The following is a 14,731-nucleotide window of genomic DNA, read 5'->3' on the forward strand; positions in this document are numbered from 1 at the left end:
GATTTTACCTGATCACCTCCTGCACCAGCACTGTGTTCATGGACTCCTCGTAGAGCAGCGGGTATTTGCGGATCACTTCCTGCAGGTTCATGGGAGAAGGCAGCTTTGCCAAGATGTCCTTGGAGGTCTCCTCCACGATCTGGAAGGCAGGCAGCAAGTGGGTGAGCAGCTTTCTACCCAGCTCCATGGCTGCTGAGAAGGGGAAGAGCTAACACCAGGATGGCAGTGCCACTGCTGGCACCCAGCACCTGCTGACACCTCATGTTTGTGGTCACTGCCTGCACTGGGCACTGGCTGCCAGAGCACTGATGGGACCAGGGCACCCACCTCCTCCCTGCTGCGGCCTCCCAGTGAGATGGTCTTGGGTTGCAGCTGTGCAATGGCCCCCAGCAGGGCAAAGGTCTCGTTCTGAGCAAAGGTGATGTCGGCATTGTCGTGTAAACCAAACAGCTCCGGGCTGTCGTTGAGTGGCAGGCCCTTGACGTATTGGAGGTAGCCCTGGAGAGGAACCCACACAGGCTGTGAGGCCAAGAGCAGATGAAGAACCCCAGGTTCTCCTAAACTTGTATTCCCCCAGGGAACTGGAAATGCAGTGGGTTTCAGGGAGGAGAGACCCCTTTTGCACTACGATGATCCCCCTGGGTCTATGAGCTGCAATTTGTGACTTGAGTACTTACATTGAGGTCAGAAGAGGTACTGATCTGCTTGTAGATGCCTGATTCGGAATAGGCAAAGTCAGGATTTAAAACCTCAGGCTTGTAGAAATCTTCCAAAATGCTCATGATGCAGCGCCGGTCCCAGTCGTCGGTCACGCGGCCGCCGTAGTTGATCTCCCCAGCTGTGTACTTGAGAACCTGTGAGGGATCCCACCATGGCTTTCCAATCCCCTCGTGCATCACGAGCCTGTTCCCTCACAGGAGGGGCAGCTCTTACCTTGTAGGGGATGTCTGCATACTCGTTCAAGAACATCTGCAGCTGACTGATGCAGATGCGGAGGTCTCCGTCTGTGAACTCATAGGGGATGTTGAACCCCAGAGGCCCAAACTTTCTCCTCTCCAGCATGTTCCCATGGAAGAAGCAAAGTGACAGCAGCAAGGATTTAAACTCAGTGACCTGTGGGCAGGGAAGCAGGGAGAGGAGTTGCTTAGCTTGGGAGGAAGCATCCTTGGTTGGAGTGAGGATCTGATGGGACCTGGCAGAGGAGATGGGCCAATTCAGCAGTGCCATCTGGGGCTTAGAGAGGGGGAAACCTGAGTCAGGCTGCTGTGCTGGTGAAGGCCATGGCCCACTCCTTGCTCCAAGAGAGCTGCAAGTGCCTTATGCCAGGCCCCCTAAGCCTGTTGCTTCTGTTTCTCAAAGTAAAACTTCTAAGTGGTTCATCACAGAGTAGATGTGAATTTATGAGAAATACCTCCAGCCCATCTTCATCACCTGGGTGCTCTAATGAGGAGGAAGATCTATGCCTAGAGTGGAGCAACATCCAGGTGGAGACCATACACTGAAGCAGGCATGGAGGGGGGCAGCAAACCAAACCAATAACCTGGGTCTCACCTTGGAGCAAGAATTCAAGAAGTCATCACTGAAACTAATGTAGGACTTGAGCAGGTTGGCCTTGACCCCACGGGGGGGCTCAATGGTCATCTTGGAGCCGTTCTGGAGGATGGACACAGGGAAGTGGTTACTTGGTAGACTGGTGAGCCAGAGGCGGAAGTCCGGATGTACCTGTGAGTCCAGAAGGCAGAAAATACTCAGAGAGGTGCAGGCACAGCCCCTGCAGCTGCTCCTGCACTGACCCCCTGGTTCTTTGGAGAACCTGAGGGTGGGACTGAACTAGAACTGGGCTCCTCCCAGGGCTCCAGCCTCCTGCATGTTATCCTCAGAGTGGGCACCTGCTCAGTAAAACAGCTCACCTTGGTGGGGTCAATGGCCTCGATGAGTCTCTCCAGTGAGGGCATCCAGCTGGGGGCCAGGTGGCAGTTCTGGAAAAAGACCCAGTTGCCCTGCTCCATGGCACCGTGCAACATGGCTTCAGCACGGGGCCCCTGTGGAGGCAGAGAGAAAGAGCTCAGAGACCCTGAGGGCCATGGTGGGCTATGCCCTGCTGAGCTGGACAGCGAGGCAGCAGCTGGGTGGAAGGACCACTGTCTAGAGCTAGGGCCTGGCTTTGCCCCACGGCTCAGCTGTATCTTTGCTGTCTGATAGCACAGCAAAGATTTTTTACAAGCCTGTGAGAGAGGGTGGAGGGAATGGAAGAACTGTGGATGGATTCAGGAAGTTAGAGGGCACTATAGTGGGAACTGCTGCAGCCCCCACCCCAAACTGGCTTCTCCTACTAGCAGAAGGCTGGTGAGGAAGGGCCCAGGGGCAGGGACATGTTTTCACTGTGCTGCCAAGGGTGTTTGACCTACTTGGAGCTTGGTGTTGCTCCAGGTGTGCACTGGCAGCTCACCTGTCCTTGGCCCAGAGAAATGGCAGAGAGCTTTTGTGTGAACTTCATTTCTTCAGCAAACTTGTAGAGGTCAGCAGCGGGGTCAGTGCCCGGGGACAGCACAAACACCAGGGGGGTGGTGGCAGTGGAGTCCTTGAAGACGACTGAGAGGTCAGTAGTCTGCAACACAGAGAATTGGTCAGAGCAGAGGAGCCACAGTGGCCCCACACAGCACCTCCTCACCCAACCTGGCCTCCAGCTCCCCTCCAAGGCACCAGCGTGTTCCTGGGTGCCAAGGCCAGAAATATATTCAGTAAGAACCAAGTACATCTCTCCTCCAGCCACAGTAGGGTCAGGGCAGGAACCACTTTCCCATTTGCCATTCAAACTCTTCCCTTGTACATCTGCACTATCTGACCCCCCCTAGGATGGTTTAACTGGAGGACATTAGTAAGGATATCCATTGTCTAAGACATAGGAGTTTTCCCAGCTGTGGGAAGAACACAGTGGCTGCAGAGAGGCAGGAGCACCCTCACTGCAAGTGCAAAATGCTGATGGCCCATTTACCACAAGCTTGAGTCCTCTTGCTCCACCCCAGTCCCCAGCAGTGCTTCCTCTCGGCTGGTTACCTGTGGCTCAATGAAGCGCTGGTCCAGGTTCAGCACCACGAAGTCCTGCATGGCATTGGTGATCTTATCTCCCCGCAGGCACCGCAGAACCAGCAGCTTCTGGAAGGCATCAAGCCCAGCTTCCCACTTCCCAGGCAGGGGCTCTCTGCAAAGCAATTAGGTGCATGCTGGGGGGATGTGCCAGATCCCTCAGCTCCCCAAGAAGTACACAAGTTGCACACAGGCAGCCACTGGGGTTTCAGAAGAGACAAGGATCTTCCAGTCCCTTGGTTGAGGTTGTTGTCTGTAGCTCTGAAACCATCAGCAGGCAAGCCAGAGCTGTTTCCTCTAGGGAAGGACCAGATACTCCTGGGTAAGGCATTGTGAGGAGACAAGGCAGTGCCTCGTCCTCTCCCTTGCATGGCACTGCACTGGGAGCAGAGCTGGCACTGTGGCTGTATCGGCTCCCCTTTGCTTTCCCAGGACACCATTACATCCAGGTGCAGTAGAGCTAAGCTGACAAAGCATGGGAAACTTGCCTGTGAGGCTTGTGGCTGTCAAAAATGGTCCTGAACTCTTCAAGGTTGGCTGCAAAATCATTGTCAAAGTCAGAGAAATTTTTCAGGCTGCTCAAGGCCAGGATGTCTCCCCACGCTCTCTCGTTCACCCAGGATGGAGCTGGGTTGTCCTTCATCTCCTTTATGGTGCCCCCTGACAGCAGGTACCGCCACTCATCCTGGAAACACAATAGGATGTGGTCATGGATATGGCCCACCTGTCTGAGCCCAAGGCACAAACCACATCCAATTAAAATCCTGTAATATCTTTCTGGCTGCTCTCCTGCCTGGTGTGTGTATCAAGAATTAAGTGAACTGGAGGATCTGGTGAGATCAACATGGTGATTGTTCAGCTGCCACTCTGCTAAACCCTGCCTGTTCCCTCCAAATTCACTAACCTTTGTAGCAGTCTGTCAGTAAACTGGCAAAAGCTGCAGGTGATTCAGGCTAGGCAGCTCTGCATGTAGGCACAGGGAACAGTTTGAGAGCTGAGTGAAGACAGAGCTTGTTCACCAGGCTGCCAAGCCTGTCCCCAGCCACAGGGAACAAGGTTCCTTTTCCACTTGACACACTATTCTAGGGGTTGAACATGCTGGGCTTGAGCTGCCCTGATGGGATCCCATCAAGGACTAAGGTGACTTGCTCACCATGTCAATTTTCCCATCATTCATCAGAATCCGGGCGCTGACCAGGAAGGCAAACATGAGCTTGTGCTTCTCAAAGAGACTACGGCACACGTTGCAGTAGAGACTGAAGGTGATGTAGTTGTTGATGTTCACCACCCGCTCCTTCAGTGTGTCTGAAATAAAGGCAGCAACCAGCCAGGGGTGGTGGGTGCCACGTGTGATGTGGAGGGTGCTCTCCACATCAGCTATGGGTTCCAGGCCACAGGGGCACACCCACACCTTGCCCAGGAAGAACAGGCACTGCTCTCAAACACAGACTTGGTGCAGAAACATCAGTGAAAGCACAAGGCTGTGACTCAGTGCCCTGGTGCTGGGAAGGAGCCCACACTGCACCACGGCAGTTGCACAGCCACCACCCCCTGGCTGACACACACTGCTGGGCAGGGAAAGCTGCCCCAGGGACTGTGCTGGAGGCAGCTCGGTGACAATCAGAGCCACACCAGGACCAGGATGGCATGTACCTGGCCTGTGCCCTGCACCAACACCCATCCCACCTGGCCAGACAGGGCAGCAGCAAAGTACTGGGAAGAGAATGGGCATGTGACCACATCTTCCTTTGCTGTGTGGACACAAACGGGCAGCTCTGGACCCTGCTGAGAGCCAGTGCAAGCGGCCACATTTGCCTTCACTCTGCAGGTGCCTGAGCTTCTACTGCTCAGGATCAGGAGTGTGGGGTGAGGAAGAGGAGAGGAAGGGGCTGTTCTGGGCAGGCACCTGCTTTCTCGGAGTTACGGATCCCCATGAGGAAGATGTTGAGGAACCACTCCAGTGAGTACTGGTACATGGGGTCCACGTTGGACAGGTCTGAGACACAGAAGTAGAGGATCTGTGAGCGGACGGCTACGGGCACATACTCCAGGCGGGTGATGTTGATGTCCTTTTCTGTCTGCTCTGCCACTGCGACCTTGGCCTGCAGGACAGCAGAGGTGTCACGGTTAGTGCAGTGCCAGCAAGGGATGCACAGCTGCAGGGGTAGAGCACCCCCACTTCTGACCTGGATCTCTCCTGCCTTCAGCTTGGATGCCTCCAACACTTTAATGAGCTCCAAGTCATCTACAGGGTTTCCTTCAGAAGTGCTGAGCCGATACAGGATCTGGTCTTCTATCTCCTTCAGTTCCTGACGCATCTTGGCATTGCTAACAATCAGCTGGTTTCTGTCTTCTTCCAAGTCAGGCCGCTCTGCAGCCACCACTTCTCCCAGCAGTTGGTCTTCCAGGCCACTACAACAAAAGCCATGGAGGTGACATGGGGGCAACAGGCCCAAGGGTCTGAGGACTGCAAGGAAAGAGGCTGAGCAGAATAGGCAGATAATGAGATAAGCAGGTACCTGGGTGAGAGGGTGAAGTTTATGAGGGTGAGCTTTGTGGAGACCTCAGGGCTGTAGTGAGGGTTGGGCAGTTTGGTTGTGATGTACATCTTGAAATCGTCATGGTAGGGGATCACTGAATCCCCCAGCTTCAGCACGGTGTTGCCTTGCTGTTTGAAGGTCTGTACCAGAGAGGGACAAATAGAGGAAGGGATGGATGGTTACCCCTTGCGAGGTAATCAGAGGAGCTCAAAGCCACCCGGTAGATCTGAAGGCCTGAACCTGAAAACAGCAGCTGTATCCCACAGCTCTGACTCCCAGGCAAAGATGCCTGCTGGAAGAAGACCAGAGTGTGAAGAAGGCTCTCATTGTATTGGAGCCCTGGCCAAGACATGGGAGCACAGGACAAGCAGCATCCATGTGAGTTCTGCCTGCCCAGGGAGACTACAAACCCACCACATCCCCTGGCCAGATGCCCCCTTACAGCTCAGACAGGCACCCACTGCCCCTTCTTGACAAGGTGGGACACAGGACCTCTTTCAGCAGGACAGGCTCAAGGACTGGATCCAGCTCCTCGCCAACATTCTCCAGCAGGAAGGGCTTCCCAAAGGTAATGGCATTTTCCAGAGTGGTGAGGAAGTCCCGGTCACTCAGCTTGGCCACCTCCAGGCTGTTTGCCTTCTCCTGAAAGGCAGTGGGGGAGGGCAGGGTCTGTGTGATGTCCTGCCCACCTTCACATCCAGCTCTGGTCATTGGTACAACTCTCACTGGGCTAATTTAGCTCCCCAGAGCAGTGGAAATAATCTCTTCTCTTTCTCGGGTAGACTTTGGCTATTTTGGTAAGTTTAGCGCATGTCTACAGGCAGCAGAGACAGTTCAGTGGGGCAGCAGAAAAGGCTGGGAACAGGGAGAACCTCCTTCAGAGAGCCATACCCCTCTGGAGCCCCACACTGATAACTCAGATCTCATTTTCCTACAAAGTGAGAACAGCTGGGAGGTAAAAGTCCTCAGGGAGTAAAACAGGAGCAGCTGCCTGAACCTTCAAAAGGGCAGTGAGTGCCTTTCTGGAGAGGGTGTGGTGGTTCCTGTTCTCAGCATTTTGGCAGTGAGGACTGTGTTTGCTAGTCAGGTAATGCCTTCCTTCTGTTCTAGGGACCTGAAAGCCGTTATGGGAGACGCTGGTGTTGTTCTGAGATTCCCAGAGTGGGAATGGGATGCCTTGCTTGCTCACAGCAGGGTTCCTCCTGCCCTATGCTGCTTTCCCCAAGAAGGGAAATCATCTGGGATTAATGTGGATGTGGAAGCTGTCTGGTGCTGGGGAGGCTGGGCTGGGACAGTGCAGAGGGTCTTGCAGCTCTAGAGCCCAAAGCCGGAGGTTGCTCTGCACAGCTCCTGACAGAAAGCAGCTTCCCCTATCCTGGCAGACCTGGCTTTTCTCCCCACAGCTCTTACCAGATTCTTGATCCACTTGTTTGCTTGTCCTTGGGGGTCTATGAAGTGAGTCCAGCGCAGGGAGAACCGGGTTATTACCCCATTCTCCACAGACAGGGCGTCGTTGGGTAAACCAGCAATCTAATGGGGTAGAAAAAGCTGTTGGACACCCGATAGCACAACACAGGTGACCAGTGAGAAGCCCTTGTTCCTCTGGCCCGAATGCTCCCAGGGGGTGTGCAGGGTGTGGTGGTGAGGGTACCTCTGCCAGCAGCCGGGCACAGAGCCCTGGGATGGAGCTGTGCTGCTGGGGCAGGCTATGGCCAGGGCTCGGCTCTGGGCCTCTGCTTTGTAAAGGTCAAGGCTGATGCCTTCATTGCTGCTGTTTGCTGCTGCCCAGGTCCTGCTCTTTGTGCAAGGAGCCCAGCAGCAAATCCAGATCTGCAGTGTGGAGGTGCTTGGTCATTATCCAGCTGTTCAGTTTGGGGCCTGTCTTTTGGTACAGGTGATCCTACTGAGTGGAGAGCTGAGTGCTCTCTGCCTGAGGCCCCTTCAGCCTCAAGTGTTGGGTTTTTCCTGCAACTTGCCTGCCAGGAGCGGATTTCCACAGGGTCTCCAAGGGTGCTGATGAGGCTGGCCTCTGTGCTGTGAGGGATGCTGTTTTCTGTCAGCTCCCTCATCCACTCCTCAGACAGTGCCATTCGGTAGTCCCCCTGCCACAAGAAACACCATCACAGACTTTCTTTTAGTTGCAGCTAGTCTGCTGCAAGCATCTAAACCCTCCTGTTACCATTCAAATGAAGCCTTGTGCAGCCTCTGGCACAAATGGAAAGCGATCCAGGAGGGATCGTGCACCCTTGTGTCACGTTCCTTTCTCCCTGGCCAGGACAGCAGAGCTAACCATGCCTCTTGCAAGGAGCACTGCACACTTACCGTGAATGGGCCCAGGTAGGCCACAAAGCCAGCTGCAACAAGCACGTCCCCACTGCTGTTGTTGATCTTGTCATCCAGGCTCTCCACGGTGTCCTGCCAGCGCACCTTCTCATCAGCCAGGCTGTTTATGAGCTGCGGGATAAGTGGCACACCTGAGAGCTGCTGTGTGGTCTAACCCTGTGACACAGACCTGCCACTCTCTGGGTAGTTCTGCAGGTGAGTTCAGCAACCACAGTTGGGGGTGGCCCCTGATGTATTCTGAATTCTGTTCCCATCTTTGAGTACTTAATCTTGGGATTACTGGGCTTCTCTCAGCTGTCCTGGAGACCCATTGCTAACTGAACAAGCTGTGCACAGAAGGACAGCAGCTTTTCCCATTGGTGAGAAGCTTAGCTTCCCAGTCCTGTTGTGCTGCTGAGATCTGGCCAGGCACCTTCAACCTAGGGTTGTCATGAGCTGCGGCCACACGTGATGTTTTAATCACTGTGCTGCCTGATCTGAAATCAGGTTGCCTCATGCAAGCAGGCAGAACCCAGCTCTGTCCCTTACCACATCGGCACGGGCCAGTCTCTGCTGGCACTGCTCACACTTCATCTCCAGCTCCTCCTTGTTGGCTTTGCAGCTGTCGTACTTGGCCTGCAGCAAGGCAATGCCATCTTCAACCTCCTTCAGGCGTTTCTTGGCTTCGTCAAGGACCAGCTGAGTGGCACGCAGGTCCTCTTCTGCCTCCCGCAAGGCTTGCTGGGGAGATGCACAAGGAAACAGTGGGGATGTTGGGCATGTGGTCAGGCTCTTCCCCAAAAGCCAGAGACCTTGGAGCAAGAGTTGGTTTTCCATAAAAGCGCTTGCTGCTAAGCGCTAGCTACTGGTATCTCAGTCAATCCAATCCCTGAATGACAGAGGTTGACCTGTCTAACTCCAGGACTAAAAGTAGGGGCAAGGAGGGCATTTCTGCATAGCTCCAAAAAGCCAAGAGCCTGTGTCAGCTTACCCAAGCTCAGGATGTGGCCTGCTGGTGAAGGGGAGGAAAAGTTCCTCTGCTTGTTCCAAACTTACAACAAAGAAATAGCTAGGCTTGGAGAGCCTGAAACACTAGTGAGATGTGGGGAAGTTTCTGTAAGTACAGTTCATGCTGAATAAGGAACTCAGCACTAAAAACAAGGTATTGCTTCTATCCCAGTATATTCTAGGTTAATTTCTTCTACTTTATCCTGCTAATGGGTTTTGAGGCTTTGGCTCTGCTAAGGCTTGGTCTGAATGTTACGTCCTGACTTGCAGAACATGTTGGTTCCCAGCATCTCCTGCAGAAGGGAGCTGTTAGTGCTGTGTTCCCAAACACCTAAAGCAACTGGGTCACATGGTCTCTTACCCGCTTGGGCTCCACAACCTTGGACACAAAGTGGTACTTGTGCATGGCACGCACCCACTGGCAGATGGAGGTGCAGGCTTTGGACACCTTGGCGATGGCAGCTGGCTGAAACTCTTCATTGTCAATGTAGGGCTGGATGGCCTTGATCACATTGTCTGAAATATTGTCCTGCAAGGAAGGGTGCAAGAGAAATCAGTGATGAGCAAGCTAAAGATCTGATTGAGGAAAGTCTCACAGAACTTCCCCCAGTGGCAGCAGTCTGCCCCAGGACCCGCCAGCGTGGTTAATGCGTCACACTGGAAGAAGAGGAATCAAATTGCTGCATGTAGAGGCCTGGGAGGCACAGCTGTGGGATTGGGCAAGCCCTTACCATACCACTTCCATCCAGCTCCTCCACATGAAAGAGCAGAGGGTCAGAAGGAGAAGATCTGTGTGTCTGGGTCCCACTGCCCAAGGTAATTAGGTGCAGCCAGGTGACATGAGCACTTCCAGGCCAAATACATCCCCCTCTTTGGTGCTGCTGAAGGGGTTGCCCACAAGGAGCTCTAGGCTTTACTGCGTGAGAACGATGTCTGTGAGGCGGTATCTGATCCCAGCCACAGCTTCCTTCTGCCACTGCTTACCTTATCATACTCAGTCAGGCTGTTCAGGAACTGCACTGGGTCCTGGAGAAGGGCCCTGCCTGGCTCCCAGTAATCATCCACCTTGGTGCCTATTTTTTCTCCTGCCACCTTTTTGGGCTTTTTTCCTTGCATTATGCAGACAGCTTCAATCACTATCTTCACACCGGGAGGAGGCCGCTGCAGTGCTCGTACCTTCAAAACCCAAATGGAATCAGTGAGCTGACCTGGTTCTCTGGGAGATGGGGTGCTCATCCCTCCCTCAGTTGGACCAGGGGACAATGGGACCAGAGGCAGGACACTCAGAGGATGCAATACAGAGGCAGGAAGGACAGAGGTATTTGAAGGCAAAGCTGGTTATCAGAAAGGGCATGGAGCAAACTACAGGTAGGCTGAAAAAGCCTGCCCTGATACTCTGATGGGTGTATCTTACAGGCTGAAAATATCTTGGCAAAGGAGCTAGATCTGTATGGCCCTGGGAAGAAGGCTGTATGGAAATGGGACACAGGCAGGCTTTCTTCTTTGTTCTATGGGCTCTCATTTGTCTTGTAGCCCACCACAGCAGTGCTGTGCCCCATGAGCTGGTCTTCAGCACTTGTGGAGGGACTGCTTGAGTTTCCCCTCAAGCAGGAACATAGGAGTGCTGCTGCAGCACCCTTGTGAGTGTCAGGACCCCTGAGACTGACTCCTGCTTTTTCCTTTCTAGTGCTGACCATTCTTGCCATGTCCAGCTGGAGATACTCCCAGGCCTTCCCACTGGACACTGCCAACACAGCAGCAGACTTTATGGCAAAACTGAGGCTGATCTACCCCCGTGCAGACACCCTCTGTGAGAAGGACTTTGAGTGGCTCTTTGACTGCCCTAAGACAAAGCAGTTCCTCGAGTGGTTCTGCAGAACAGTGAGTGAGGAGAACGTGCTGAGCCCAGCTGAGGTGGAGGCCTATGATGCCCTGCTGGCTGCGGGAAAGCCCATCTTGGAGGGTGATGCCCTTGAGGAGGCACTGCAGATGTGCTGCCAGGTCCCACAGCTCCCAAGCATGATACCAGATGATGAGGGTCCCTCTCCAGAGGCCCTGCAGCAGGAGCTTCAGGAGCTGAAGGACTACCGTGACCTGAAGCTCCGGCAGTACAGCAAACTGCTGGCTTGGATGGATAAGCTGCAGCAGGAGCAGAGGAACTTGGAGGAGCAGGAGAAACTGGCGAAGCAGCACTCGAGGATAGCTCAGAGGGACTTGGAAATGAAGATTTTCCAAACCAGAGCTGTCTTGAGCCAGGTCAGCAAGGCTGCAAAGCAGCTGACAGAGTGTCATGGGAACATGGAGAAAGGCCAGCAGCCGGCACTGCTGTGCCAGATGGATCTTGGCCCTTACATGAAGCTAGAACAAGAGGCCACTGATGCGTTTGAAAACTTCATTCAGCAGGTCCTACCAGGGAGTATCCAGGCTTCAGATGCTCAGGAAACAAGGGCACGGGGAGAGAGCAGCCTGAAGGAAGGGTTAGAGGCTGGGGCACAGATGGACTCATACTGGGAGATATCGGATCAAAGAAGAGGAGCTTCTTATCAAGAATGTGCAAAGACACCATGGGGGGTGGCACCAGAAAGTCAGGGAATACGGGTCCAAGAATCAAGGGCAGAGCTGCTAGTGGAGGGGAGGAATGAGAGGGAGGTGTTGAGCATGGAGGGTGAGGAGGATAGAGATGACAGCCAAGAAGTCACAGATCAAATGAACACCAAGAAAACTTCGATGCCAGAAAGCCTTGGCAGTGATGAAGATGAGCTACTGGAGGACCAAGATGGCTTCTGGAAGGAGATGGGCCGAATAGAGACAGCACACATCTGTGCCCAGAGGGAGGCGATAGTCATGTCAGCAAAAGTGGAAGGACACCGTGCTGCACTGGAATGGGCACAGAGGACTCTGGAAGCTCTTGAGGATAACCAGGTAGGGCTGGTGCTCCCATTCCTCTACCATCCCTTGTGGCAGGGTCTGCTTGTGCTGCAGGCAGTCCCTCCTGCTGAATGCTGGAGCACAGCTGACATGTCAGGAGGGGAAGGCAGAGCCAGGCAGCACAGTGGTGCACCCTGACACCAGCCTGTCTTGCCTTCCCCCTGCACAGCAGGCAGTCAAGGCGGAGCTCCAGGGCCAGGCTGAGGGGCTTCAGAACCAGATTCACATCCTGTGCTGCAACATCACACACGTTCTGACCTACCAGCTGCCACCCCTGCTGAAGGCAGAGGCCCGCCGTGCTCACCTGCCCGTCCTGCACAGGCACCTCAGCCTGGAAGCTGCCTGGCTGCAGAACGTTGCCAGGAGGCAGGAGGAGGCAGCTGCGTGGCTGTTGGGCCAGCAGAGCCGCCTGGATCTGCTGGAGCTCCAGCTGAAACGGGAGAGACAGGAGCTGGAACGCAAGGCTGCTTGGCTGGGGGAGGTTGAAACTGCCATGAGGGAAGAAGCCCAGAGCAGGCTGCAGGAGCAGCAGAACTACTTCAAAGATGCCAGCTCCTCTCAGGAGCGTCGTCCGCTTAAATGGATACACCCCAAAGACCTCACTGCTGCACGGTAAGGGCCTGTAGGGGACTGTGTGCATGAGGAACAAACTACATGTGGAGGAAGTGGCATGGGAATGGCAGAGGCAGGCAGCAGACCCAGGCTACCAGGCAGTCTAGCAGTGCTCTTCTGCCAATGCAGAGCCACCCTGACTCTGTGGTGGTGTGAAATTCCCCAGAAGGTGCCATCTGCTTCTTTCTGGCTGGCTAGGGCTGATGTAGCAAAGTATGGGCTTGGAGAAGGGAATTAGTAGGGAGAACAGTTTTTCTAGCATGTTAAAGTCGAGAATTTAGAGGCAAGTCTTCAGCCATGGAGAAAGAGAGCTGGGCCCCAAGGAAGCCCAAGCTGCTTGGAGCAAGGCCTTTCTCTGGCTACATTGATTGGGTCTTCTCAGTCTTCCCCACACAGTTCTGTAGCAGCTGGTGCTGGTGTCTGCCAGAAAGGAGTCACAGACTGGCTCTTGAGTCAGCCTGGTCCTTTATACTGCTCTTCCCAGAGCTCCATGATATGGGCTGCTCACTGGGAGTGGCTGTCCTCTCATTGTTGACCCACATCTGCTTGCATCCCACTCTCAAGTGCACAATGATCTGTGAGCCCTGTTATTCCTCAGTGCTGGCACAGGACTCACACCTGTGGCTGGCTGTGCCCCCCTGCAGGCTCTGGGATATGCTGATGGATGAAGATCGTGAGAAGCAGCCTTTCCGCAGCTATGAGGCCATAGCCGCCAAGTGCTCCCAGTTGGTTGAGAACAAGAGGGCACTGGAAGCCCAGCTGGTAGCTCCTATGCCCCAGGTACCTGCCCTGGAGGCCTCCACAGAGCAGCTCTACTGGCAGCTGTACAACAGCTCCAACCAGCTGCAGCTCTCCTCGCCGGTAAGGAAGCACCCCTGCTCTCCAGGCCTCGCTGGGTGGAACAGGGCTGGGAGTAAGAGCCCTCTGCCAATCCTCCCTGGGTGCAGGAGGGAGAACTCAATGCTTCTCAGCCCACAGAGGGAAAGGAGGTTGGCCTGATCCTTGTCTTATCCCAGAAACTATCCAATGAGGCAGTGGGTGGCTGAGGACAAAGGTGATTCTCACTGTGTCTCACATGTGATGTAAAGTGTCGAGATCAGGGTGCCTTAGTCAAGGTGTTCCAGTAAGCTACTGCTATTCCTTGGACTAGGAGTGTTTGGAGATCAGAGCTTGGTGGGCAGTTTGTTTCTGGTGGTCTGAGATGTTCCAGAGGCGTGAGGAAATCCCCCTCTTTCTGCACGTTCACGTAACTTTGGGTTCTGCCCCTCAGGAGATCACCGAGCTGATGGAGCAACTGATGACCATGCAGGACAAACTCCATGAAATGCTGGAAGACCTCTGGAGTGACCTGCAGGTGAAGCGCAGGTCTCTGGAGGACCCCATCCTGCAGACAGAGCGCAACCTTTACGTGTATTTTTACTGCAATGAAGATCGGCTGAGAGAGGAGGTGGAGGAGCTCGAGAAGCGGGCAGCAGCTTCCTCCAAGGGATGCCTGATGGAGCTGCCCTATGCAAAGGAGTAGTAGGCCAAAGGGATGTTTGCACTCTGCCATAGTAGTGGTGTTTTCTTTTGGTTGGGCTAGGTCACTAATCCTAGACTAGGAGAGGATTCTGGTGGTCTCTGCTCCATTGACAGGTTACTTAGTCATGGCCCATCAGGGGCTAAAAGAAGCAGGGAGCTTATTCCTTGGATATAGAGTTTCCCAAAACTGCGTTAGATGATGTGTAAGAAATTGATGCATCTTGTGGCACTGGAAGCCTTGGATAGACAAGACACTTCTCATGCCACCTCTACAAGAGGATGGGTGCTGCAGGCATGTGGACTGGCACTGTCTGTGTCCCACCTTCTGGGGAAAAGACTTTTGTGTCTTTTGTGGGGAATAAAGATGTGTGTTATTCATAACTGCAGAGCATTAAGCTGTCCCAGGGTGGTGAAATCTTGTACTTATTGAGTGTACTGTACTCTTGTACAATGGGCTGTGGGCTGTGATGCTTGCCAGGCTCAGAATCACCCTTCTTTCCCTCGCTATCCTATTTCAAGCCAGCATTCCTTGAATTCAGCCCACTGCCTCTTCTCTGCCTGTGTTTGATCCCCTTTCAAAAAGCCTGTGGATTCAGTGTCCTGCTAGCTCTGTCCCTCTGCTGGGCAGTCAGTACTTGGGGTTGCATGGTGGTACCTGCTGCCTGGCACCATGGGGTGAGCCCTCCTCCGTGCCCTCTCCAGGACAAGTTGGA

At 54.1% G+C, this 14,731-nt stretch overlaps 2 protein-coding genes across 2 annotated transcripts in view; one reads left to right on the plus strand and one right to left on the minus strand.

The window, feature by feature from the left end:
• The window catches only part of DNAH1 (dynein axonemal heavy chain 1), a 67,610-nt gene that overhangs the window by 2,008 nt on the left and 50,871 nt on the right, over positions 1-14,731 (minus strand). Inside the window, exons 56-75 of the mRNA XM_050313052.1 lie at positions 9,942-10,133; positions 9,319-9,486; positions 8,499-8,690; positions 7,950-8,081; positions 7,604-7,729; positions 7,038-7,157; positions 6,120-6,269; positions 5,607-5,767; positions 5,274-5,499; positions 4,994-5,189; positions 4,241-4,392; positions 3,572-3,772; positions 3,058-3,198; positions 2,450-2,608; positions 1,911-2,042; positions 1,552-1,722; positions 934-1,113; positions 678-854; positions 328-498; positions 9-139 (exon numbers count right to left, since the gene is read on the minus strand). Of these exons, the coding sequence (XP_050169009.1) occupies positions 9-139; positions 328-498; positions 678-854; positions 934-1,113; positions 1,552-1,722; positions 1,911-2,042; positions 2,450-2,608; positions 3,058-3,198; positions 3,572-3,772; positions 4,241-4,392; positions 4,994-5,189; positions 5,274-5,499; positions 5,607-5,767; positions 6,120-6,269; positions 7,038-7,157; positions 7,604-7,729; positions 7,950-8,081; positions 8,499-8,690; positions 9,319-9,486; positions 9,942-10,133 (3,278 nt within the window). The remainder of the gene's footprint in view (positions 1-8; positions 140-327; positions 499-677; positions 855-933; positions 1,114-1,551; positions 1,723-1,910; positions 2,043-2,449; positions 2,609-3,057; positions 3,199-3,571; positions 3,773-4,240; positions 4,393-4,993; positions 5,190-5,273; positions 5,500-5,606; positions 5,768-6,119; positions 6,270-7,037; positions 7,158-7,603; positions 7,730-7,949; positions 8,082-8,498; positions 8,691-9,318; positions 9,487-9,941; positions 10,134-14,731) is intronic.
• Positions 116-14,249, plus strand: LOC126638832 (HAUS augmin-like complex subunit 3). Its single transcript, XM_050313053.1, has 5 exons — positions 116-161; positions 10,645-11,879; positions 12,055-12,497; positions 13,142-13,358; positions 13,768-14,249. The coding sequence occupies exons 2-5, from the start codon at positions 10,662-10,664 to the stop codon at positions 14,017-14,019; spliced, it is 2,130 nt and encodes a 709-aa protein (XP_050169010.1). The 5' UTR covers positions 116-161; positions 10,645-10,661; the 3' UTR covers positions 14,020-14,249.

This window comes from Myiozetetes cayanensis, unplaced genomic scaffold, assembly GCF_022539395.1.
Source record: "Myiozetetes cayanensis isolate MyiCay16 unplaced genomic scaffold, myiCay2020 scf18, whole genome shotgun sequence".
In the NCBI taxonomy this organism is placed as follows: domain Eukaryota; kingdom Metazoa; phylum Chordata; class Aves; order Passeriformes; family Tyrannidae; genus Myiozetetes; species Myiozetetes cayanensis.